Below are 26,408 nucleotides of genomic sequence, written 5' to 3' on the forward strand. Positions count from 1 at the left end.
ATCACGACTTGAGCTGAAGGCAGATGCTTAACCGACTGAGCCACTCAGGTGCCTCCAACATTAATTTTTTATTTTCTTAAATTAAAAAAAAAATTTTGGGGACGCCTGGGTGGCTCAGTGGTTAAGCACCTGCCTTCAGCTCAGGGCGTGATCTTGGAGTTCTGGGATCAAGTCCCACGTTGGGCACCCTGCATGGAGCCTGCTTCTCCTTCTGCCTATGTCTCTGCCTCTCTCTCTCCGTGTGTCTCTCATGAATAAATAAATTAAAACAATTTTTTTTTGTAAGATTTTATTTATTCATGAGAAAGAGAGAGGCAGAGACACAGGCAGAGGGAGAAGCAGGCTCCCTGCAAGGAGCCCGATGCAGGACTCAGTCCGGGATCCTGGGATCACGCCCTGGGCTGAAGGCAGACGCTCAGCTGCTGGGCCACCCAGGCGTACCCCCAACGTTTAATTTTTAAATAATTAATAATTTAAAAATTAAAAAATTAAATTTAAAAATTAATAATTTTTAAAATTATTTTTTTTATTTTTTATTTTTTTAAGATTTTATTTATTTATGCATGAGAGACACACAGAGAGAGGCAGAGACACAGAGGGAGAAGCAGGCTCCATGCAGGGAGCCCAACGTGGGACTCAGTCCCCGGTCTCCAGGATCAGGCCCTGGGCCAAAGGCAGGCACCAAACTGCTGAGCCACCGGGGCTGCCCCTAAAATTATTTTTTAATATAGCCTACCTTTGGTTATAACGGAGTAGACGTATAGTCTAGAAATGGAGAGATACGGAACAGTATAAACACGTGTGTATGCTGCTGTGGGTTTCCCTCTGAGGAAGTGGCATACCTAGGTGTATTTATCTGATGGTGACCTGGATAGAGGGGCATGGAAACTGCTGTGATTGAAGAGTCCTTGAGGGTGGCATGAGGTAGAAGCTTGGGAAATGGAAGATTTGGATTTCCCTCAGCCTGTAATACAATATTTGAAGTGTTACCTTGTAGATGAGATAGCAAATATATTTTGTTTATTTTAGAGGGAAGAAGTTGCTTCAGTGGGTAGGGGTTTAAGGAGGGAGATCCAACTCAGCAAATTAACAAGTCAGGAAACTATAGCGCTGGCGAGGGTGTGGAGAAAGGGGAACCTCTTCCACTGATGGTGGGAATGCAAGCTGGTGTAGCCACTCTGGAGAACAGTCTGGAGGTTCCTCAAAAAGGTAAAAATAGAACTGTATGATCCAGTAATTATACTACTAGGTATTTACCCTAAAGATACAAATGTAATGATCCTAAGGGGCACCTGCACCCCAATGTTTATAGCAGCAACGTCTACAACAGCCAAACTATGGAAAGAGCTGAGTTGTCCATCCACAGATGAATGGATGAAGAAGATGTGGTGTATATATAATGGAATATTACTCAGCCATCAAAAAAAATCTTGTCATTTGCATTGACATGGATGGAACTAGAGGGTATTATGCTGAGCGAAATAAGTCAGAGAAAGACAAATACTTAATGATTTCATTCCTCTGTGGAATTTAGGAAACAAACCCAGATCATAGGGGAAGGGAGGGGAAAATAAAATGAGATAAGAGAGGGAGAAAAATCATAAAAAATTCTTAACTATAGAGAACAAACCGGGTTTCTGGAGGGGAGGGGCGGTGGGGGAAAAAATAAAAAATAAAGTTTTTTACCCAGTGGTGTGATTACTGGATCATAGGGTAGTTCTATTTTTAACTTTTTGAGGAATGGACAGGATTCAATCTTACATTGCCGTAGCTTCTTCGGCATTCATGCCAAAACAGGTGGTTTGAGTAATGAAGTTGTTTTCATTTCCTATTAGAGTCTAGAGACTCTCCCTTGCATTCCCCTGAGTTTAATATTGTTTGAAAAGACTAAGAATTTGCTGGCTAGGTGTCTGCCTTTCCAAGGAGAGGCATGACTGATGCTGGCAGGGGGCTGGGGAAGTAAGGGCAGTGTATCTTTGATGGGCTGTGCTCATGCTGTCATCTCCCTGCCAGGACCCTGCAACCTCCCTGCAGCCTCCTGCCTTCAGAGGGCAGCTGTCCTAGCCTTGTCACTGCGAGCCTCACTCACAGTGCTTGAAGCAACTGCTCGGGGCAGTGGCTGCTCTCATACCCCTGGCCTGGTGCTGGTTGCTTCCGTGGCTGGCAATGCCCTCCACACTCCTGTCGGGAAGAGATCTGCTTTTTTGATAGGATGGGCTCACCTCAGGACTGGTGTCTCCCATGTGGCTTACCTCTCTTCTCTAGAGGAGCTGCTTGCCATCCTCTCCTATTCCATGCTCCCCTCATGCAGTTCCTGTCACTGTGCCTTTAGCTCTTGGTGCACCTGTTGGCTAGCTTATTTTCTGTTAGCCTGCACGTCCCTGGCCACCTGCATTCTAGGCCTTAGCTTGGAGATTGATTGATTGATTTATAGATTTTATTTATTTACTCATGAGACACACACACACACACACACACACACACACACACACACAGAGGCAGAGACACAGGCAGAGGGAGAAGCAGGCTCCATGCAGGGAGCCTGATGTCGGACTCAATCCCAGGTCTCCAGGATCATGACCTGAGCCGAAGACAGGTGCTCAGCCGCTGAGCCACCCGGGCTGCCCTAGCTTGGAGTTTTAGTAAAACAGTTGTATCTTCTAGTTGGGGAAAGGAAAGAATGAAATGTTTTATCATTTGGAAATCCCTGCCAAAGGTGGAGAGGGAGGCCTTCATTTTGATTTTCCTCCTTTCTGTAGGGACACCAATTCTGGAGATTCTTCTTCACTTGTAGGAACCTTAGGTCATGCCCAGGTTAGCACTTTAGCCTCATGCTATTGAAATGTGTTCATTGGAAGCTGCTCCTAAAATGTTTTATTCATTTATTCGGTAAATATATGTTTAGCATTTACTGTGTGACAGGCTGGGACTATGGGGCTGAACAAGACCATGAGGTGCCCACTCTTCTGGATTTTGCAGTGGGGTTGGGGAGCCATAAACTGAATAAATACCTAACAAACCTAATGATAATACAGACCATCAGGTAGAGGAATTACCTCTTCTTTTGTTGTTTTCTGGGCTTTGTTTGGTACAGAGATGGATCTCTTTGAATAGTCTAAGTCTAAATGCCTCTAAATTTCAAAAGGAATTTAGTCTTTAAAACTCTTTAGTTACACACACACACACACACACACAAACACCGTGAAACTGCGTGTACAGTTACTAACATTATCTTATTATCGACTACTTGGAGCCTTTACTCCCAAGTCCTGGAACTTGTAGTCAATGTTTGGACACTGCTTCCCTTTGTGAACATCTGTCAGTTCGGGCCTTCACCACACAGTTGGCCAGAGTCTGGCACTATCCTGGGGACTGAGATTTAGTGGGGTACAAGATAGAGGCCTTGCCTTTTAGATAGAGCTTACTTACCTTCACGGGAATATAAGACGATACATGAAAACAGATTTCGAGTAGTAGTAAGTGCTCTAAAGGAAATCACCCCGACATGTACTCTGACTTCAGTCCCTGAAGGGTGCCCTGATGGTTTCCTGAGGCCACCTGAATGCTCACTGTGGCCTTTATCTTTTTAAACTTAATTAAGGGATTTAAAAACATACACAAGGGAATCCCTGGGTGGCTCAGCGGTTTAGCTCTTGCCTTTGGCCCAGGGCGTGATCCTGGAATCCCAGGATGGAGTCCAGCATCGGGCTCCCTGCATGGAGCCTGCTTCTCTCTCTGCCTGTGTCTCAGCTTCTTTCTCTCTGTGTCTTTCATGAATAAATAAATAAAATCTTTAAAAAAATAAGTAAAAAAGTAAAGACATACACAAACCTAGAGAGGTTATACAAAGACCTGTTGCTTAGTTTCAGCAGTTGTGAATTTGCTGACACTTTTACATGCCCCTCTCTTTTTTCTTTCTCATTATGGTATTTTACTTTATTTTAAAAAGATTTTATTTATTCATGAGAGATACAGAGAGAGGCAGAGACATAGGCAGAGGAGGAAGCAGGAGGCTACCTGAGGGGAGCCCAATGCGAGACTCAATCCAGGACCCCGGGATCACGACCTGAACCTAAAACAGACACTCAGCCACTGAGCTATCCAGACGTCCTTCTCATTTTGGTATTTTATTTTATTTTTTAATAAAATCCCGGGACCCCAGGATCACACCCTGAGCTGAAGGCAGATGCTCAACCACTGAGCCACCCAGGTGTCCCTCATTTTGGTATTTTATTTTATTTATTTATTTTTAAAAGATTTTATGTATTTATTCATGAGAGAGACACACAGAGAGAGAGGGGCAGAGACACAGGCAGAGGGAGAAGCAGGCTCCATGCAGGGAGCCCGACGTGGGACTTGATCCCCGGACTCCAGAATCCTGCCCTGGGCTGAAAGCAGGTGCTAAACCACTGAGCCACCCAGGGATCACCTCATTTTGGTATTTTAAAGGCAGTTCCAGACACTATGATTTCATGAAATTTTGATGGCTCCTCGGCTAATCTGATCATATAGGCATGCCTAGCCTTCGTCCTCTGTGCATCTTTACAGTACTGATGATCCTGCTCATGTCACTCTCTTACCATATTTCAGACGGACCTAGTCCTTCTCCTGCTACTCTGATTGTTCCCATGTTCCTTTGCTGGTTTTCTTCCTTCTTCCAACTGTGACCACTTCTCAAGGCTTTGGTAAATATGTTACCAAGAATTTACTGTCCCTTCCGCATTTCATTAAGGGGGGTAAAAACTTGCAAACATTCAGGGAACTTTTGTTCACTGTGGCTTTGTGCTTTAGAAATGCCATTTGAATATTTTGCTGCTTTTAATCTTTGGCATTAATTTCAACTGCTGTCATTTCTTCCATTAAAAAGAATTCAGGCATAAGGCATAAAAGTAATTAAATTGGTCTGCAAAGGGAAAAGAGAAATAGAGTATTTCAACAAGTCACAGACATACACATTTATTATTTACCTATAAAAATGTTAATTTAAAAGTCTTCACACAGTGTATTTTATTAGAGGTGTAAAATAAATTACATCTGTGATAAGATACCTAATTTGTTTTCTTTTTTCCATTCTAGAATGTATGACAACATGTCCACGATGGTGTATATAAAGGAAGACAAGTTGGAGAAGCTTACACAGGATGAAATTATTTCTAAGACAAAGCAAGTGATTCAGGGGCTGGAAGCTCTGAAGAATGAGCACAATTCCATTTTACAAAGTTTACTTGAGACACTGAAGTGTTTGAAGAAAGATGACGAAAGTAATCTGGTGGAAGAGAAATCAAACATGATCCGAAAGTCACTGGAAATGTTGGAGCTTGGCCTGAGTGAGGCACAGGTATAAGTGAAGTCACCTCAGATAAGAACAGGAGCTTGACAGTCTGGAGAAATGGAAAATTCATTGAGATATATGGTTTAACTAAACTAGAGGGAAGATATTTCTAGAATAACAGATCAGTTTGTATGTTCTATAAATGATGACTGATTTAGTCATGTCTGAATTTTAAAAAGAGTCAAAATAGAGGTAACTTTGTCATTTCAGGTTTGATTTGGCTGCATGTATCAAAGAACAAAAGCCGTGGCTTAAAGGTCATAGAAATGTATAGGAGAAATAGTGAGGTAGGCTGCCCTAGGCAGGTTGCTTAGCTGCAGCATCACTAGGGATACTTGGGCCTCTGCATTCTACCACACACAGCCTTTTCTTTGGACCACGAGCTCCAGCTGCAGTCACCTGACCCCATTCTAGGACAGGAACGGACAGGAAGGGACAGGAAGGGTGTGCCTCCTTCCTTTACTTCCTCCCACTGCTACACAGCACTGCTTACATTTCCTTGGCCAGGGCTTGGTTCTGTGGTCACACCTAGTGAGGGAGACTGGGGAATGTTGCCCTGCCCACTTCCAGTCCACTTCCAGTTCCCCTTTCTAGAGCCTAAGGAAGAAGAGAGCATGGATATTGGCCAACAGCTAATAGTCTCTGCAGTACTCCAAGAGTGGATTGCTATATATCTTTGACTAAACCTTTGTTTTTATCATGCAGGACATAGTGGTGGAAAAATTAGAAACATTTAGGTGGGGGGCACCAGGGAGGTATAGTCAGTTGAGTGTCTGATTCAGATTGTGATCTCACCGTAATGAGTTTGAGCCCTGCTTCTTTAGGCTCTGGGCTCAGCGGGAAAATCGGTGTGAGATTCTCCCTTTCCCTCTGCTCCTCCACCCCTAAAATAAGTAAATTAATTAAAACAGAAAGAAAAGAAACCTCTAGGTGGTAACCCAATCCCCTGATAAAATTTGGTTCTGCTAGCACACTTCGGGTAAAATCATATACTCTAGAATTTGGCTTCTTTCTTAGCTTTCCTCTTTTTTTTTTTTTTTTTTTAATTTTTATTTATTTATGATAGTCACACAGAGAGAGAGAGAGAGAGAGAGAGGCAGAGACATAGAGGGAAAAGCAGGCTCCATGCACCGGGAGCCCGACGTGGGATTCGATCCCGGGTCTCCAGGATCGCGCCCTGGGCCAAAGGAAGGCGCCAAACCGCTGCGCCACCCAGGGATCCCTCCTCTTTTTTTTTAACATTCATTTAATTTTATTTTTATTTATTTTTAAAGATTTTATTTATTCATGAGAGAGAGAGAAGCAGAGACACAGAGGGAGAAGCAGGCTCCATGCAGGGAGTCTAACGTGGGACTCCATCCAGGGTCTCCAGGATCACGCCCTGGGCTGAAGGCGACGCTAAACCGCTGAGCCACCCGGTCTGCCCAACATTTCTATTTTATTTTATTTTATTTTTATTTTATTTTATAGTTTATTTTTTTATTATTTTATTTTATTTATTTTTTAATTTTTATTTATTTTTGATAGTCACACAGAGAGAGAGAGAGAGAGAGAGAGAGAGAGGCAGAGACACAGGCAGAGGGAGAAGCAGGCTCCATGCACCGGGAGCCCGACGTGGGACTCGATCCCGGGTCTCCAGGATCGCGCCCTGGGCCAAAGGCAGGCGCTAAACCGCTGCGCCATCCAGGGATCTCCCACATTTCTTTATTTTAGAGAGCATGAACGGGAGGAGCAGAGGAAGAGGAGGAATTTCAAGCAGACTCCTTGCTGAGAGTGGAGCCTGATGCAGGGCTCCATCCCAGGGCCCTGAGATCATGGCTGAGCTGAAACCAAGTGTTGAATGCTTAACTGACTGTGCCCCCCAGGTTTTCCTCGTGTACACTGAATGAAGGAAGCATAATAGGGCCATGGGGTCACTAATTTCTCTTTCATGTAGAGGGTACTGTTCTATTCCACAGTACTCTGATTTTAGTTCTTTATCCAGACCATGTGACAGACCTAATTGTAGAACTTTGATTTTTGTGAATGTATCATATGATAGATTCTGTTACTGAAAAGTGATATGCATATAGACTTACTTTTTAGTTTGACAAATATTACGGTTAAGAAAAGGAGGAAAGAACCTCACCTTCTGGAGTTTAAGTTTGAAACATAGGTGGATGATAGAGGGAAGGGCAGTTGCATGGTCTAAAGAGAGAACATACTGGAGCCAGCTTTGCCCAGCTCTTACTGTTCATGTATTCCTAGGAGCTTGCTGATGCCTCAGGCAGGTTTGGTGTACCATAGACAGACCCCTGAGACTGTCCCCAGAGTTTGTGATGTCAGCCTAAGCTTATGAATGCATCAGTGCATTCTGACTAGCTGGCTTGCTACAAAAATTTCTTCCCTTACCTTGGAATATCACAGATTTGTCTGTATGCCCTTCTCTGGCTCCATCACCAGCCCCTCCCAGAGTGACCTGCCCTCTATACCCATATGCATGCTTGTGCACACACTCTTACACACGGGAAAGGGTCTCTGAGAAATTATGTTGGAGCTACCTAGATAGAAAGCAAAAATATACAGTTTTGTCAGAAGAGTAGCCGTGTGTCCACTCCTAGTCCATTTAAGATGCTGTCAAACAGAAGAACAGCATATCATTTCTGTAGATGTTCTGAGCATGTGCTATTCTTTATCATGCCCCTGTGTGGCCCAACACAGGGTGGAAAGGGAGGTAATTGGCATTTGTACTTGTCTGTGTTGGAGTATATATCTGCAAGTATAAGCTAGAGCTGCAAGCATAGAATGACTGCCTATGTGGGAGGTGAGATGTGTGGAATGGACGCTGCAGTGCTGTCAACGTTTCTGTCTTTCCAGGTTATGATGGCTTTGTCCAATCACCTAAATGCTGTTGAGTCCGAGAAACAGAAACTACGTGCACAGGTTCGTCGGCTGTGCCAGGAGAATCAGTGGCTGCGGGATGAACTGGCCAATACACAGCAGAAATTACAGAAAAGTGAGCAGTCTGTGGCTCAACTGGAGGAGGAAAAGAAGCATCTGGAATTCATGAATCAGTTAAAAAAATATGATGATGACATCTCTCCATCCGTAAGTGTACAGTAGGGTAGGAATGCACTATTGACAGTTAACCGTGTTATAGTTGGTAGGTTATTTTAGTAAAGCTGTGTCAGTGTTTTCCTCTCCCCTCTAGTGATTGCATTGAGCAAGACCAGAAGTTATGGGTCTTGGGACCTAGTCCCTGGGCAAATCATACAAATTCTTGCCATATGTATTTCGTATGTATGTTTTAGAACAGAAAATGTAAAAATATGTAAAAATACTTTGTAAATGTAAGGTACAATGCAGAGAGGCTCTTGATGAGGTTTGTTCCAGCTTGAGATCTCTTGAATGTTTTAACCCATTGAGTCTGGCTTCCAGGCTCATTGTGCTGCTGGAACTCTCCCTCAGGTCAGTGTGCATCCCATCTAGTCATCCGTAATCCAGACTGGGGATCAACTCTGTAGCCTGCCCTGCTGTGGATCTTGACTTTTCTCTTTCAAACTCTTTTTATTTTTTTTTGGTAATATTTTATTTATTCATGAGAGACACAGAGAGAGAGAGAGGCAGAGGGAGAAGCAGGCTCCACGCAGGGAGCCCGATGTGGGGCTCGATCCTGGGACTCCAGGATCATGCTCTGAGCTGAAGGCAGATGCCCGACTGCTGAGCCACCTAGGCGTCCCTCTTTCAAACTCTTTCCTATGCTTCTAGGACACCACCTGGTTCTCTTGCTACCTCACTTGTGTGTCCTTCCTCCTTGGTCTCACCAGCTTACCTTGTTTTTGGAATGTTCCCTAAGGATCTTGGTTTTCTCCTTTTTCTATTGGCTCTCTGGATGTTCATCTCAGTCTTGATTATTTTTCATCCACCATTTATATCTGACTCAGTTAACTGAAAAACAATTAAAACCTTTTTGGAGTAAATTTAAGTTCACAGAAAAGTTGAAAAGATAGTAAAGAGAATTCTTATATGTCTTCCATGCAGTCTCCCTTAATGTTACTTCTCACACCACCAGAGTACATGTCTTAATCACTTTGGACCCTTGGACAGAATACCATAGCTGTGTGGCTCATTTCTCACAGTTCTGAGATCAGGGTGTTGGCACGATCAGGTTCTCGGTGAGGGCCGTTTTCCTGATTGTATCCTCACAGCCTCCTTTGGTGCGTGCATAGAGAGAGAGAGAGAGAGAGAGAGAGAGAGATCTGATGTCTTTTCCTCTTCGTTGTAAATACACTAGTCCTATCGTGACAGCCGCATCCACATGACTTCATCTGACCCACATTACCTCCTAAAGGCCCCACCTCCAAATGTCATCACCTTGAGGGCTAGGGCTACAGTATATGGTATTTGGGGGGATGCATTAGTCCACAGCACCCTGTCTTATTAGGGTTACTGTAATTTCCTCTTGAATTTGGATTTAAAAGACCTATTATTATAGACTCCTGTGAGAATAAGAATAAATGAAGATACTGATGCCAGCCAGTGATTCCCATATAATACTAGATGATGGAGGGTCTGGTTGAATCAGAGCTTTTAAAACTTTTTATGTTGAAAAAATATTTAGGTTAGAGAAGAGTGCTAACAGTGAGCTAACTCTGCCTCTCCTTTCGAGATGTACCTCAGTGATTGTTCTGAACTGCATTGGAGTAGGTGGCGTCCCTCATGCTGCATTCCCGTGCCGCTGTTGGGCATGTTTCCCTAGCATGGGGACATGTGCCTGTGGAATCTGGGGCCCGCTCAAGTCAGTCCATTTCACATAGGCACAGTCTTCGTCTCCTCTGCACTGTCCTCCTTTCTCAGTGGAACTCTTCATGGCATTATTTCTGTGTCTGGGTCTGGTTCACAGTCACATGTGGCATCAGCTGTCACTTCTCCTTGGCCATCTTTCATCTGAAACAGGATCTTTTCAAAGAAAGAAAAAGGTCTTTCTTTGCCTTTCATGACATAGATATTCTTGAAGATTACAGAAACTGGTTACTTCATAGATTGTTCCTCAGTTTGGGTTTGTCTCATGTCTCTCAGCATATTTAAGTCATACATCCCAGACAGAAATATTATCAAGGTGACCTTGTGTATTCTCAGATTACCCCCCCAGAGGCAAGTGATGTTTTCTGCCCTAAAGCGATGCTGATTTCTCATTTGGTCTACCTGTTGTCTGTTCTCTGCATTGTGTACACAGTCACGCTTTTTTTTTTTTAATACTCTGATTTATATTTTTATTTTAAAGATTTTATTTATTCATGAGAGACAGAGAAAGAGGCAGAGACACAGGCAGAGGGAGAAGCAGGCTCCATGCAGGGAGCCTGACGTGGGACTCGATCCCGGGTCTCCAGGATCATGCCTTGGGCTGAAGGCAGCGCTAAACCACTGAGCCACCCGGGCTGCCCACAGTCACGCTTTTTACCCCTGTACCAGTCGGATATCTGTGGGGAAACTCGAGTCACAGACTTAAAACCAGTACGTTTCAGGGGCACCTGGGTGGCTCAGTCGTTTGGGTATTCAACTCTTGATTTCGACTCTGTCCTGAGCTCAGGGGATCTGAGTCATGGGATCTAGCCCTGCATTGGGCTCTGCACTGGTTGTGGAGCCTACTTGGGATTCTCTCTTTCTCTCAAGTAAGTAAATAAATAAATAAAATCTTAAGAAAAAGTTGGCAGGTTTCAGACTGCTCTTAGGGATCCTGTGGTGGAGGTGGTGAGCAAGGAAGGGGCCCTCTAGTTCTGTGGCAGTTGGAGATGGGCCAGTGTAGTCTGTTTTTACATATTTGGTTTCCAAATAAAATTTATTTCAAGTAAGAGTTTCCCAGAGGTGCCTGGGTGGCTCAGTTGGTTAAGCATCTGCTTTTGGTTCAGGTCATGATCTCAGGGTCCTGGGATTGAACCCTGAATAGGGCTCCCTGCTCGGCGGGGAGTCTGCTTCTCCTTCTGCCCTGCCCCTTGCTTATGTTTGCTTGTGTGCTCTCTCTCAGATAAATAAAAATCTATTAAAAAAAAATGCAAGAGTTTCCCTTTTCTCTTTGAACTTCTTCAGCATGTATTGAAGAATCTAAGGGATGGGAAATGCCAGCATGGTCTGTCTGTTGGTCATCCCTGTGGCCTGCATTTTGAGTTTGAGTTCTAATCTAGCAAGCTTTTTATTACTTTTTGCTAAATTGATGGATAAGCCAAATTGTGGTTAATTCTATGTTTAATTTCTTTTTTTTTAAGATTTTATTTATTCACGAGAGACACACAGAGAGGCAGAGACACAGGCAGAGGGAGAAGCAGGCTCCATGCAGGAAGCCTGACTCGGGACTCGATCCCAGGACTCCAGGGTCACACCCTGGGCTGAAGGTGGCGCCACACCACTGAACCCCCCCGGGCTGCCCCAATTCTATGTTTCATTTTAAAAACAGATTGTCTTGTTTAAGATTTTATTAAAATGATATTTATATTGAAGATTTCCAGTTCAAGACTTACAGTACTTGTAAGGCTAAAGTTATCCTGGGTTGGTTTTATAGGAGGACAAAGACACTGATTCCACCAAAGAGCCTCTGGATGACCTTTTCCCAAATGATGACGACGACCCTGGTCAAGGAAGTAAGTTGGTGAGGGGGAGCAGTTGAATGACAGCACATACACGCAGAAGGTGGTTTGTCCTGCTGTACCATAGTTGCCATAATTAGTGGACATCTCGGTGCGTGATGCCTACCTCCCAGGGGCACATGCGCCCTGGGATTGCCTAGTGTTTCCCAAGAGAAACATAGTTTCTTGTCGGGATATAGTATGTTAGAGTAGCCCCTGCAAAACAGGGGCGCGCACAGACAATCCACATGTCATCTGTGGATTCTTACCGAGTGGAAAAGCAGAATTTATGTGGTGCTGGGAGGAGTCTCACTGCACCATGGGGCACATCACCGCACCCTGACAAGTTACTGATGTTACCCAGCCCGTCACGGGGGTGCTGGGTGGGCCAGGTGCCAGCCAGGACCAAAGCTAGAGAGGAAAGGTCTAATTAAATGATTTTGTTTGGATGATGTCCTTTGAGCACATCTGAAGTGAAACTTTGTGCAGTCCAACAGCAGCATAGCAGTGCGGCGGCAGCTGCGCAGCAGGGTGGCTATGAGATCCCAGCGCGGCTGCGTACCCTCCACAACCTGGTCATCCAGTACGCCTCTCAGGGGCGCTATGAGGTGGCAGTGCCGCTCTGCAAGCAGGCCCTGGAGGACCTGGAGAAGACTTCCGGCCATGACCACCCAGATGTGGCCACCATGCTAAACATCCTGGCCTTGGTGTACAGGTTAGTACTTTCGTTCTATCCACTAGTTTTACCTATAGATGTTTTTTTTTTTTTTTTTTTTTAAGATTTTATTTATTTACTCATGAGAGACACACAAAGAGAGAGGCAGAGACACAGGCAGAGGGAGAAACAGGCTGCATGCAGGGAGCTCGATGTGGGCCTTGATCCTGGGTCCCCAGGATCAGGCCCTGGGCTGAAGGTGGCGCTAAACCGCTGAGCCACCGGGCTGCCCTAGATGGTATTTTTTAATGAATTTTCCCTTATAATACATTTCTACAAACCTGTATATGCTTACTTTGCCAGTTTCATTGGTCACTTCTCTTCAAATAGCCAGGGGATTAAATTAAAAATATTTAGCGAGCACTATAGCAAAGGTACCGACCTGTGGAACAGATGCTGCCCAGAACAACCCAGGTCAGCCTTATAGCCCACATACATCCTTCACTCTGGCCGAACTAAACTCTTGAGTCTGTGTATTGGGTTTCTTTTGTCCATAAATGCCTTCATACCTTCCTAGGGCCTTGTTAGTGCTCTCTCTTTTCTGAGTCTCAGCTTCCTCTTGGCCTCTGACCCTCCTGCCCCCCAGAGCACTCGCTCACTAGGCTTGGTGTATGTGTAGGGGGAGGGGGGATGTATTTGAATTTTGTTCTCTCTTCCAGAATAGTGTCCCTGAAAGTTGGGGACCAGCTTGTGTCCGTGTCCCCACTTGTCACATCACTCTAGCATGCTTCCTTGCTTAGGAGCCTTGGTGAACATGTTGAAGGGAATTAAGGAATTTGCCCTTGTGGCACTGGGAGTAATATGTTGGAACCCTTAGTGTGTGTCATTTAGCCGAACTCACCTGAAATAGAGCAGGTACGGGTAAGTGGGGACCGAGGGAGAAGTTACATGGCAGGATTGGTTTGCTGTGGCCCTTCCAGTTTTGTGGGTTGGGATTAAAGGATTCATGTTTCTTCATTGCTTTGATTGTCCCCATTCGGCATTTTCTGACACCTAAGTATAGGTAAGACTGGGCTGGTTCCCTTGAGGCCCTTGAGATGAATACATGGTTCCTGTCCTCAAGCAGAAAGCAGAATGTTGACTTTAAAGTCAGGAGAATTGAGGTTTTATCTCTGCTAGATGGCCACAGGGCAGGAGGTTGTCCAGAGCCCTTACCTTTTCTGAGTCTCAGTTTTCTTGTATCTAAAATGAAGGCACTTACAGTGCTCACTCAGGGGTCTGAGGGGAGTATCGTAGGGCGTGTGACAACGTGGTGTTGCCTGGCAGACACGAAGCGCTCATAATAGCATTCTCCAAAGAACTTAGGACCTTGTTTAGAAGATAGGCTGTTTACATTCATATGTAATTATAGAAACAGGGAGACTGGGTTCTTGTTAATAAAATAGCACAAAAGTATTCATGGAACAGAAAAATTCCTTCCAGTTGAGAGGATAAGGGAAGGATTAATGGAACCATGGGAGGAGCACTTTGTGGGGCCTCAGAGGGTGAGTAGGATTTTAGCAAGTGGAGATGGTAAAGGATGTTGTGTGTATTTACTCCTGAATCTAGTTGGGCAAAGCTTGACAGCACCTGAAGAGCAGTTACAAGAGGTGGGCTGGGCGAAGCTGGGCCTGACCGTGGAGGCCTACGGGCAGTGCTGGGCTGCCTGTGGGGAGTAGCAGCCTCCTGCTTGGGTCTCTTAAGTCAGTTGGATGTGATGCATGGGACAGAATGGTGACCGTGGCCTGGAGGCAGGGCAGGATCTCAGGGATATGGAGATGGGAGCCGAGCAAGGACAGGGACAGTGGAGGGAGAGGACAGAAAAGGGCTCAGTGAAGAGAAGTGAACTAATCCAGCCATTCATAGACATGAGTGATTTCTTTTTTTTTTTTTTTAAACATCACAAATATGTTTTTATTTGTCACCATTAAATGTCTGAATTTTAAACAGATTCTTGGACTGGTGGTTCATATCCATCAGCTCGTTCAACTTTAGCACCGGTCTCATCCCCTGTAGCTTTTCCAGAACTATACTACCTTCACCATGAAGCTCCATGAGTTTTCCCAATTCAAACTTGGGCTTCTTTAGCATTTTTACTTTTCTAACGAAGACATCATGGAGCGGATAAATAGACTGACAAGCTTTTTCTATATCTTTTCCGATGCTTTCTGGAATCAATTTATTGACCACTTCTTTCAAGTCATTTGTCTGTACCTGTTGGGTCATGATTTCCTTAATTTTTTTTCCGGATTTGGCAGACCTGTTGGTGCTGAGCGTAAGAGGTCTTCTGAATCTGATTATTGTGTTTTTTAGTAAAACCAGCACAAAATAGACAAACCAAATAATCATTGGTAGTCTTTACATCAACATGAGCTTCAATCATGGTCTGCCATTTTTTGACCATGGAGCACATTTTGTCATGGGTAAGATCCATGCCATGGAAATTAGGCAGTTTTTGCCCTGCACATCCTTAGTAATTAGCTTGAATTTTATATATATTTAAGATTTTACTTATTCATGAGAGAGAGAGGGGCAGAGACACAGGCAGAGGGAGAAGCAGGCTCCATGCAGGGAGCCTGACACGGGACTCGGTTCCAAGACTTTGGGATCAGGCCCTGAGTCGAAGGCAGACGCTCAACCACTGAGCCACCCAGGCGTCCCTAGCTTGAATTTTCTAAATGCAGCTTCATCATTCTGCAGGTCAGCAAGGCTAACTTCAAAAACATGCCCTTCAGAGACCATCAGGTGCAATTTTGGTTCCTTGAGTTCTTGTGCCTAGTGTTTTTCCAATATTTCTTATATGGAACATAGCTGGCGCTTTCACATCGTACCAGTCTTTCTTAGAAAATGGATCAACCACTTTCTTCTTGGCTCCCTTTTGGCCGCCTTTCGTAAGGTGCTTGTTCTTGCCGACCACCATGCCGCTGCTCTGGGAGCCAAAAAGGCAAGACGAGTGATTTCTTAACAAAACAAAACAAAACCCCAGAAAGAGTCCTTCAGAGCACATCTGCAGCTCTGCCCTTGGTTAGCCCCTCCATCTTCCGAGGCAGCATGGTGCTTTGGCTCGGGCATGATTCTGACCTTTCTTTGACAGTTTCCATGTTCATGAACATTTAGGCAGTTTGCAGATTTTTACTGTTAAACTATTTTAGGGATTCCTTAGTCACAGGTATTTACATTTAAAATCTTGACAGATAATGTTCTGTTTTGTTTCAAAAGGTTTTTTAAAAAAATCGTATGCACTGGGCACCTGGCTGGGTCAGTCAGTAGGGCATCTGACTCCTGATTTCATGGGTCGTGAGTTCAAGCCCCACATTGGATGTAGAGATCATTCAAATAAATGAAACTTAAAATAATTGTATGCACTAATCTGAAAATTTGTGGCCAACGCTAGATATTTTTACTATAAATGAGTTAACTAAGCAATGCATGTAGGGTTTTTGTCATCACACGTAGGCACCTTGCTTAGGTCACATGCTTACCCCTGTGCTGGGTGGTGGGGATTCTGGGGCTTCACTGCAGGTTAAGAAGTTACCTGTGTAAATCAAAAGTTAAATATATGGATAGCTACCTGTATATTTACATTCACATTCAGAACCCACCCTGGGGCTGGCCTGTAACTAACTCCTCTCACCTTTCTTGTGTTAGAGGACATTTAATGAAGCTTTTAGGGGAGGGGATAATATATTGATAAACAGCTTTAGGAGTTTTGTCTGAGATTTTGGATTTTTTAAGGATGAGTTCCTAAATGGATTTGAGTCCACACAGTCTATACCTGGTACCTCAGGCCAAAGTACTCCTCAGGCAGGTGGTGTCCACTCTGCTTTGGCTACACCATCCCTGCCAGGGCAGCGTAGGTTATTCCTGTACCTCGTTAATGTGGTTTCATTCATCTTTCTTTGCTATTTTAGCCCATTTTTCTGTAAGATTTTCACTCATGTGGTGGCGTATTTTTATTTTCATTTTCAGTTTGAATTTCCTGGTGGGCTAGTTAAATTAGTGCGGGCTGCACAGCTAGTTTCTGGGGGAAGGGCTGGGTTTCGATGTGTGTTCCAGCTGAGGTGACTGTTGTCAGTTTGGGGCCACGCCTGAGAACCAGTGCTGCTGCTCTGGCTAATTAATTAGTAGCCTTTGACATTTTAGGGCCCGTCACAGTTTAGAGAAGCACTCAGTACACTTTGCCTCATTTAGCTACCATAAACTTTTAGGCTGTTGTTGCTGTTACTGGTTTTAATGTTTTAGTAGTTCTTGAGATTCTGTCATGCTTGCAGTTTTACACAATATTTGAGCCAGTTTATCATGTGTAGTAGGGTAGTTGAAGAAAAAAATCTCACATGACCAGAATTTGTGTGCTTCAGAGGTTGCAGAGGCCCATTAGCCCTCTCCATGTCTTATAGGGCAACCTGGCTTCTGCAGGGCGAAGCCTTGCTGGGCTGCTCATACGATGTAGCTAAGAAACATGTGCGTTCAGTCTTTCAGAGCAAATAAGTCTTCTGTGGTCATGTTGTCAGCACACAAACCAACAAGGGCAGGGGCTGGGGCTGGGTTTCTGTCTTACTGAAGTCAGAAACATCCTCTTCCTCCTTAAGCAAACAGCAAGCAAATTGTGTACCAGATTAAGAAACTACAGTGTATTGTGTTTATTTGTAGTGTATGTTTTAGCCTCTTAGGGCAACTCTTGTGAGTTAGGTAACATACTTTCTAGATGGGTCTATTGGGACTGAGGGAGGCTGCTTAATGTCTCAAAGCCTTGCAGCCAGTAACTGGAAGAGCCTGGGCTCGGACGCTGGAATCAGTTCTGCTTGATACCAGGTGAAGCTCTGCTCACCCTCTGGACTGGTTCACGTACTCTGTGCCGTGCAGCTGTCGCTTGCCAGGTAGCTCTGCATTGTGGGTGCAGTATCGTCCCAGTGACCCAGAGGGGGAGGGCTGACTTCAGAAGCTTATCAGGCCTGATTCCAAGTTTGAGTTTATTGGTGGAGTTTTTTTCTTCTATATTCGAAGTTTTTAAAATAGTTTTAATAGTTGACTTTTATTTTTTAAATAGCTAAAGCTTAACTTTTATTTATTTTATTATTTTTATTTATTTTAATTCCAAAATTACATTTAAAAAACATATAGTAAGCTATATCCAAAATACTTAATGTATGTTTTTCAAATTAGAGACCAGAATAAATACAAAGATGCTGCCAATCTACTGAATGATGCCTTGGCCATCCGTGAGAAAACTTTGGGCAAAGATCATCCCGCGGTTTGTATATCTGGTTCTTTCCTTCTTTTTATATTTCATTTTCCCTAATATATTTTTTTACCCAACTCATTTTAATATTAAACTCAACAGGGAAAGTTTAAGAGCTGCCTTTTCACTAGATGGCACAGGTAGGAGTCTTCACTTACTCGATACCAGTGCTGAGCTTCAGCAGTGGTGGCTCTGATGTTTAGTATATACCAGTGCACACTTAATTTGTTTGTCACCACCACTTCAAATGGATCACGTACTATATTTTTTTTTATCCTAATCAAATTGCATGTACTTCTGTAAATTTTTTTCTAAAGAATTTGTGTTTTTTTCTTAAAATCTGGCTGGATTTGGAAACAGATCTATATTTGGGTTGGCTTTGTGGCTTCCAGCGAAATTAAAAAAAAAATCAAGATCATTGTGTTTATTGATTATTTAATTTCAGTATTCTACAATTTACTTCATATAATCTGTATATAGTGAATTGCTCTTTTGCTTTTAACTGAAGTCCTGTTCCTTCACTTAGTGGAGAACAGTTCACCATGCACACTGGGTATCAGTGAATGTGTGAGATCTGAAGTCCTGTCGGTTGGTGGTGTTTACCATTCTTTGCTGTTTCTCTGTGTAGGTGGCAGCAACTCTGAATAACCTTGCAGTGCTTTATGGCAAAAGAGGGAAGTACAAGGAGGCTGAGCCGCTGTGTAAAAGAGCTCTGGAGATCAGAGAAAAGGTGCGGGTGAAGGAAGGGTGCACATTGTCTTGAGATGTAGCATTTTGTCCTTTCTTTCTTTTTTTTTTTTAAAGATTTTTTAAATTTAATCATGAGAGATGCAGAGACCTAGAGGGAGAAGCAGGCTCCTCACAGGGAGCCCGATATGGGACTTGATCCCTGGACCTGGGATCACACTCTGAGCTGAAGGCAGAGCCACTGAGCTCACCCAGGCGTCACCCTCAACCACTGAGCCACCCAGGCGTCCCCATTTTGTGCTTTCTAAACATGTCATGTCTTAAGTTTTGAGGAATGACGACCACTGTGATATATCATGACTGACCATTTACTGAAAATAACTCTGATGAAGGATAAGGTGGGCAGCCCACAAAACACAGCCAGGTTAGCTCATTCAGACCAGTGTTTAAAAGGAGTGAGGAGGGGGCGCTTGGGTGGTTAAGTGCCATGAATGACTAGGGGTAGTATTTTAAGTTGGTATTTTTTGTGATTATTTACCAGTGATACTGCAAGATCATTTATTTTTCAGTCATATGGCAGGGAATTGGGAAAGGGGCTCATCATGAAATCATGCAGGAAAATTTTTCTCATGCTATCATCTGCATGATATTTATGAATTAAAATGGTCAGATTTTGAGCAGACTGGGGTAAATTCAAAGAGAACACATAAGTATCCAATTAAGGACTATGAACTCTATACAGTGATCTGCCAGGTTCATTTATGCATAATTACCTTCATTCACTCACTTGGCGATGTGTGCAGAGGATTTGGGGGCCCCTGGTTGGTTAGAGCCAGTGATTCACAAATCAGGATGCCCACTCCTTCCCTGGGGCACAGGTTGTGCAGACTTCCGGGATGGACCTCTGGGAGTGTGTATAGGAGGGGCTTGTCCAGGCATGGGGGCACACCGGATGGCTTCTCAATGGAGTTCCGCAGGCAGGGAGAGGCAGGAAATGGAGAGAGGGATGGGCAGGCGGCATGCCTCCTTGACGACCACATCAGTAAAGGCAGGCAACAAGTTGAGAGAATGAATCATTTGTTCCAGGTACTAGGGAGGTGATTTAGTGTTTACTCATCTCTGAGTCAGCACTTTTGCTGAGGTTATATTGGTGAAGGAGACAGAATTTGCACTCTGAGGGCTTACATTAGAATGGATGATGAACTATACAGATGAATAAGATGGTTTTGAGTAGTGATACTTGAAAGAAAGAAAAAAACCACAGTGCCTGTGAGTTACATGGGTGGAGACAGGCTGAAGCTCCCTAGTCACATGTAGGGAGGCATCCCCTCTGACGGTTTGGCAAAGACCCCGAGGGTTGATCATTTAGAGGGGCCGTGGTTGGGGGGGGCTGGGGGAAGGAAATCAGGCATGTGGGACATGACTTTGAAGAGCCCTGAAGGTGGTGTTTGAACTGTGAGGGGAAGTGGTTTAGGGTGAATGCAAAGGACTGCCAGGTCTTAATGGGAAGGGATAAGTGGGCCAAGTGCAAGAGCTGGAAATTCTCTTTGAAGGCTTGCACGTGTAGGAAGGCGTCTTGGGCAGTAGCCGGAGTCAGCAAGTGCTCTTCCAGAACTTGTAGTCACATTAATGTAGTCTTTGTGTAGCTGTTTCCTGATTTCAGGCTACGTGCCACCTGTGCTAGTGTGCATGTGGGGTTAAAGATAAAGGAAGTTGAGTGCATGTAGGGAAATCAGTACAGTTCCTCCTGCCAGCCAAGAGTATGAGTTCTAGCTTTTTTTATTTGTGCACAGCACAGGGACAGGACCCGCTGTGTACCTGGACATCAGGCACAGTGATGTTTGTGTTTAGAAGCATCCTTCTCACAGTATGTGTAGAATGGATTGGATAGCACTGACACAGATGGGTGTTTCTAATACACTCTCTTTTGTTCCCAGGTTTTGGGGAAGGATCACCCTGACGTTGCCAAGCAGTTAAACAACTTGGCTTTACTGTGCCAGAATCAGGGCAAGTACGAAGAAGTCGAATATTACTATCAAAGAGCTCTGGAGATCTACCAAACAAAACTGGGGCCTGATGACCCCAACGTGGCCAAAACGAAAAATAACCTGGTATGTTGACAGAGGTACACTGTGTAGGTAGAGCCAGAATTGCTCCCTTTTTTTGAACTCTGAGCTTTGTTGTTTAACCTGTAGATAAGAATGTGTGTTTCATTTACATATGAAATAACTAAGTTCTTTCTTTTATTTTAAGGCATCCTGCTATCTGAAGCAAGGAAAATTCAAGCAAGCAGAAACACTGTACAAAGAGATTCTCACTCGTGCACATGAAAGGGAGTTTGGTTCTGTAGATGGTAAGAACTGTATTGGTGCTTCCAAGCAGATGCAGTTGTTAGGATGCACTAGAAATACTCATTTCCTTCTGGAACTTGGTAACACCCAAGTCATCACCGTATTTTCAGGGTAGAATTTAATTGGAATTTTAGAAATGATTTTGCACATAGTGCTTGGAGAAGAGGACATGGCAGTTTGAGAGGTCATAGGTTCATTCATTCCTTCATCTACCATCCATTGAACACGGTGAATGGTTGCTTACTTGCCCTGACCTACATACACACTCAGAGGGGTCACATGCCTTGCGGCGAGAGGTGATGGGCCACCTGCCCTGTCTTCCTGTGTTGCCCTCTCTTGAGTCCAGGCTGGCTTCATGCACAGCTCCAACCACTAATTCTAGAAAGCCTCTTCGGAGGCATCAAGACTTTCTGGAATTGTTCTATTATCCTGGTTCCCAAAGTGCCAGTGGGGACCGGTAGCATCAGCACCACATGGGACCTGTCAGAAATGCAAATGGTTTACCCTACCTCAGGCCTGCTGGGATATTTGTTTAAAAGAGCCAAGGCCCGTCTCTGTATTCCTTAAAGTATTTTTTTTTCTTTTTTCTTTTTTTTTTAATTTATTTATGATAGTCACAGAGAGAGAGAGAGGCAGAGACACAGGCAGAGAGAGAAGCAGGCTCCATGCACCAGGAGCCCGACGTGGGATTCGATCCCGGGTCTCCAGTATCGTGCCCTGGGCCAAAGGCAGGCGCCAAACCGCTGAGCCACCCAGGGATCCCGTATTTTTTTTTTCTTAAAGTATTATAGGTACTTAATGTATACAGTTTTTTTTTAATTTTATTTATTTATTCATGAGAGACAGAGAGAGGCAGAGACACAGGCAGAGAGAGAAGCAGGCTCCATGCAGGGACCCCGACATGGGACTTGATCCTGGGTCTCCAGGATCACGCCCTGGGCTGAAGCTGGCACTAAACCGCTGAGCCACCCGGGCTGCCTGTGTATACAGTTTTGGAATAAATAACAAGATTTAAATTGCTCAATAAAACAATATTTGTCACATAAGGCATTTCCCACTGCATTGGGTTACGTAAGGCATTTGGAATGAGGACAGTTGTTACTGGTCTGCAGGAAACCTCAGGATGCATGGGGAGAGATGTTTTGCTTAATAAATGTTTTCATTTATAGAGAATTTCTAGAAGTCACTTTTGAAAAATCTTTCAAGTGTATTAGTTTTTTTCTTTCCATTGGTAAGTGGAACAGTAGTAAATCTGTTTTACTCTCAGAATATAGCAATGCCCCAAGCTCACCCTGTGAGCAGGGATTTTGTTTTTTGTTTTTTGTTTTTAAAGATTTTATTTATTTATTCATAGAGATGCAGGGAGAGAAAGAGAGGCAGAGACACAGGCAGAGGGAGAAGCAGGCTCCACGCAGAGAGCCTGATGTGGGACATGATCCTGGGTCTCCAGGATCACGCCCTGGGCTGCAGGCGGCGCTAAACCGCTGCGCCACCGGGGCTGCCCTGTTTTGTTTTTTTAAAAGATTTATTTATTTATTCATGAAAGAAAGAGAGACAGACAGACACAGGCAGGGAGAGAGAGAGAGAGAGAGAGGCAGAGACACAGGCAGAGGGAGAAGCAGGCTCCATGCAGGGAGCCCGACGTGGAACTCGGTCCAGGACTCCAGGATCACGCCCTGGGCCAAAGGCAGGTGCTAAACCGCTGAGCCACTCAAGGATCCCCTGAGCCACCCAGGGATCCCTGGGATTTTGTTTGGAGTTGTTGCAGGATGGGGCCACGGATCCTCACCAAACTGTAGAGGCTGTGTGGATTTTGTAGTGATTCTACAGCATTTCCTAATAACTTCTTTTAAAAAAGTCTCTTCTGGAGAAATACTTATGATTGGCTAGCTGCTCTTTGCTAAAAATAGTAGCATGAAGTCCAGTTGGGTTCTAGTTAAAAGCAGTTTTCCTTTAAAAAAAAAAAAAAAAGAAAGCAGTTTTCCTATATTTGGACTTGCCCTCCATACAAATGTTAAAGCATAGGACAGAAGGTATCTTTTCTTTAGGCAAGATGACGATGTGTCCTGTTGTCATCGGTGTGTGACCTCCGGCCTCACGGGGCCCCTGCTGCTCGGTGCACACGCTGATGTATGTGACCTGTTGTGTTGTCTGGGAGTTGTGCTCTGTTAGCTTGCTGCATACTTAGGTATTGTAGCAGTGGAATTACTTTAGTTAGATAAAGCTAAAACTGTACAGTGTTAGTAAGTTTCAGATACTGTTCACTCTCTTAAAACCAATATTTGAGACAAGTTTTTGTTTTATCCTATAACATGGCAAGTAATAATTATAAAAATAGCCACACATTAGTCTTTCTGTCAGGCAGTCTCAGTGTGTAATCATGTCAAATTTTCTGAACAGTCTGGTGAAGTGGGTCTAACCTTCACCCATTTTAGGAGTGAGGACACTGTAGAGAAGTGATTTGTCCATGGTTTGGTAGTTAGTGGCTAGACCGGCTGTGAGCACAGGTTTCTTCCTCTGGAACCTAAAATAGGTCCTCGTAGGAAACCTTGAAAATTCATGCATAGATGGAACATGAAAAACACCCATGATTTCAACACCCAGATACAGCTTTTAGCGATCGTAGTGTCTTTCCTTCCTTCTGTGCTGATTAATTTACATATTTAAAACCATACTTTTTAAAAAAAATTTTTATTTATTTATGATAGTCACAGAGAGAGAGAGGCAGAGACATAGGCAGAGGGAGAAGCAGGCTCCATGCACCGGGAGCCCGACGTGGGACTCGATCCCGGGTCTCCAGGATTGCGCCCCGGGCCAAAGGCAGGCGCCAAACTGCTGCGCCACCCAGGGATCCCAAAATCATACTTTATATATAGTCCCACATACTTATTTTCCTTCATACTTGTACCTCAAGCATTTTTCATGTCATAAAAGTGTTTTCAGAAACTTCACTTTTGTAATTGCTTGTCCTCCATGGTGTGGGTACAAGGGTTGTCTAGAAACTGGATGGAATGGCATGGTTAAGGTTCTTAAAAATTAAGGAGACTTTAAGAGAATATTGATTAGTATCTTTTTCTATTTTGGCTCCTTGCATCTTACCCTTTTTTTTTTAGACTTTTGTTTAATGATAGCATTTTCAAATTCTAAACATTCCCAAGCGTATGTGAGGATTCTAGCATTAAAAGTTTCATTGTAGGGGCCACAGCATTTGTCAGCTGCTTCTTTTTTTTTTTCTTTTTTTTTAAGATTTTATTTATTTATTCATAGAGACAGAGAGAGAGAGAGGGAGAAGCAGGCTCCATGCAGAGCGCCTGACGCGAGACTCTATCCCAGGTCTCCAGGATCATACCCTGGGCTGCAGGCGGTGCTGAACCGCTGCACCACCGGGGCTGCCCCATTTGTCAGCTTTTTTGACAGTTGCCTGCCCTATCTAGGTACATTGGATAGTGTGTCTTCTGTTCACAGCGCTGCACGTGAGCGCCCATCTGTTTGTTTCTTCTACCCTCCTAGGCTCCACTGTGAACTTCTTCTGTCGAAGCTGTAAGAAATAACATCTAAAGACCTTGCAACCATTGAAACTTGACAGCCTCTACTCAGTGTGCCCTATTAAGCTTCAGTTTTTTTTTGTTTTTTTTTAATTTTTTATTTATTTATGATAGTCACACACAGAGAGAGAGAGAGGCAGAGACACAGGCAGAGGGAGAAGCAGGCTCCATGCACCGGGAGCCCGACGTGGGATTCGATCCAGGGTCTCCCGGATTGCGCCCTGGGCCAAAGGCAGGCGCCAAACCGCTGCGCCACCCAGGGATCCCAGCTTCAGTTTTATAGTATGTTATTTTTTCTCCCCTAGATGAAAATAAACCCATTTGGATGCATGCTGAAGAAAGAGAAGAATGCAAAGTAAGAATACACTATTTTGAGAAATTTTCTGATTTGGATATATTGCTTTAAAGATAATGACTCATTTGTTATAATTTAGGGAAAGCAAAAGGACGGGACATCTTTTGGAGAGTATGGCGGCTGGTACAAAGCCTGCAAAGTTGATAGGTATGTCTTTTTTTTTTTCAAAGGTTTTGTTTATTTTAGATAAAATGCAAGAGATCAAGTGAACAGGGGGAGGGGCAGATGAGGAGGGAGAGGGGGAAGCAGACTCCCCGCTGAGGGCAGATCCCAGAGCCCGATGCGGGGCTCAATCTCCCAACCCTGAGCCGAAATCAGGAGTCAGACACTTCACCGACTGTGCCACTTGGGTGCCCTGATAGGTATGTCCTTTTATCTGAAGAAATAGAACTGCCTTGGAAGGTGTTAGTGCTTTAAGGGCAGCTTGTGAGTGAATGAGCAGGGAAAATTCCTTTAGGTGGTGCGCATGCATAGTCCCATGTGGCTCCCAGATTCCAGGCAAAAACCTGTAACTTTGTGGAGGAGGTAATGTACCTGCATGCAACTCACCGCAACATGGGTGAAATCTGAGTTCTGTCCATTAGCTCGACTTTGCCTGAGGCTAAGTGCCAAATCAGGAGAAGGGGTAACTGAGTAGGGAGGTGGTGTTCAGGGCGACCATCCTTCGAGCAGACTCAGGAGGCAGGCCAGCCTTCTGCAAATGTGAGCCTCGCCCTCCCCTGCACCTCTCGTCTTTGCGGCCCTCAGGGCCTCCGGGTGTGCAGAGGGCAGCGTGAGGTCCTTGGCTGCTGGCCCTGTGAGCCTCTGCTGCCCACACCTCTGTTTCCTCTCCTGACTGAAACACCTTCCCGGAGGACTTTTCCCTTTCTTAACTGTAACTCCACCTAGAGGACCAGTTTACCAGTCATCTGTTCAGGAAAATGATCTGAACCCTCTTCTGGGTTCCCCATAGCACTTACCATAAAAACTGACATTTATAGGCTTTATTTTTACTACTACTGTGTAATTGTCTCAGACATAGGGCATAGCTTCTTTATTTCTCTACCTTAAGCAATGATCATTAGCAAGAAGAGTGGCCTCTTGAGGACTTAATATGTACTGAAAGGACGTAGGTTTATTTCTAGGTTTTTAGTGAGACTGCTGTCAGGGGTGCAGAAGTGCTCCATCCCTGTGCGCACTCACTCTCTGCCTGCAACCCCGCTCACACATTCTGCTTCCCTCTCCTGTGGACAGGACAGGAGGTGAATAGCAACACCAGAAACACCTTGTCCTGTTTACTGCCCAACACATAGTAAGTTCTGCCTCCAGAGGAAGTGTGATGGTCACCACACAGAGCCAGCACAGACATCTCTGTTGACATGAGCCTATCCCACTGGCCGTGCAGAGGGAAGCTTCAGAGAGGGACAAGGCAGGGCATCCTTTGGGATGGAAGAAATTTTCAGAGGGGCTCCTGGGGGGGGCTCAGGCAGTGAACCATCTTTTTTTTTTAAAGATTTTATTTATTCATTCATGATAGACATGGGGGTGGGGGCAGAGACACAGGCAGAGGGAGAAGCAGGCTCCATGCAGGGAGCTCGATGTGGGACTCGATCCCGGGACTCCAGAT

At 44.4% G+C, this 26,408-nt stretch overlaps 2 protein-coding genes across 20 annotated transcripts in view; one reads left to right on the forward strand and one right to left on the reverse strand.

Annotated features, from left to right (window-relative positions):
- Positions 1 to 26,408, forward strand: part of KLC1 (kinesin light chain 1) — a 69,028-nt gene that overhangs the window by 22,344 nt on the left and 20,276 nt on the right. For 17 of the 19 annotated variants that reach the window (XM_038545851.1, XM_038545843.1, XM_038545845.1 and 14 more), the window contains 10 exons: positions 5,077 to 5,338; positions 8,189 to 8,419; positions 11,868 to 11,946; positions 12,421 to 12,646; positions 17,789 to 17,876; positions 18,493 to 18,594; positions 20,489 to 20,662; positions 20,805 to 20,904; positions 24,753 to 24,802; positions 24,882 to 24,949. In XM_038545851.1, coding sequence (XP_038401779.1) covers positions 5,078 to 5,338; positions 8,189 to 8,419; positions 11,868 to 11,946; positions 12,421 to 12,646; positions 17,789 to 17,876; positions 18,493 to 18,594; positions 20,489 to 20,662; positions 20,805 to 20,904; positions 24,753 to 24,802; positions 24,882 to 24,949 — 1,379 coding nt within the window. In that variant the 5' untranslated portion in view covers position 5,077. Of the gene's footprint in view, positions 1 to 4,590; positions 4,686 to 5,076; positions 5,339 to 8,188; positions 8,420 to 11,867; positions 11,947 to 12,420; positions 12,647 to 17,788; positions 17,877 to 18,492; positions 18,595 to 20,488; positions 20,663 to 20,804; positions 20,905 to 24,752; positions 24,803 to 24,881; positions 24,950 to 26,408 lie in introns of those variants that run through there. The other 2 variants (XM_038545849.1, XM_038545848.1) reach the window with 1 other exon arrangement.
- Positions 15,357 to 15,545, reverse strand: LOC119872934 (40S ribosomal protein S3a-like). Its single transcript, XM_038545873.1, has one exon. The coding sequence runs from the start codon at positions 15,543 to 15,545 to the stop codon at positions 15,357 to 15,359; it is 189 nt and encodes a 62-aa protein (XP_038401801.1).

Source organism: Canis lupus, chromosome 8 (genome assembly GCF_011100685.1).
Source record: "Canis lupus familiaris isolate Mischka breed German Shepherd chromosome 8, alternate assembly UU_Cfam_GSD_1.0, whole genome shotgun sequence".
Taxonomy (NCBI): Eukaryota; Metazoa; Chordata; class Mammalia; order Carnivora; family Canidae; genus Canis; species Canis lupus.

Bases quoted from the DNA above. Each gene is read 5' to 3' on its own strand.
- LOC119872934 (XM_038545873.1), bottom strand. From the start codon at position 15,545: ATGGTGGTCGGCAAGAACAAGCACCTTACGAAAGGCGGCCAAAAGGGA.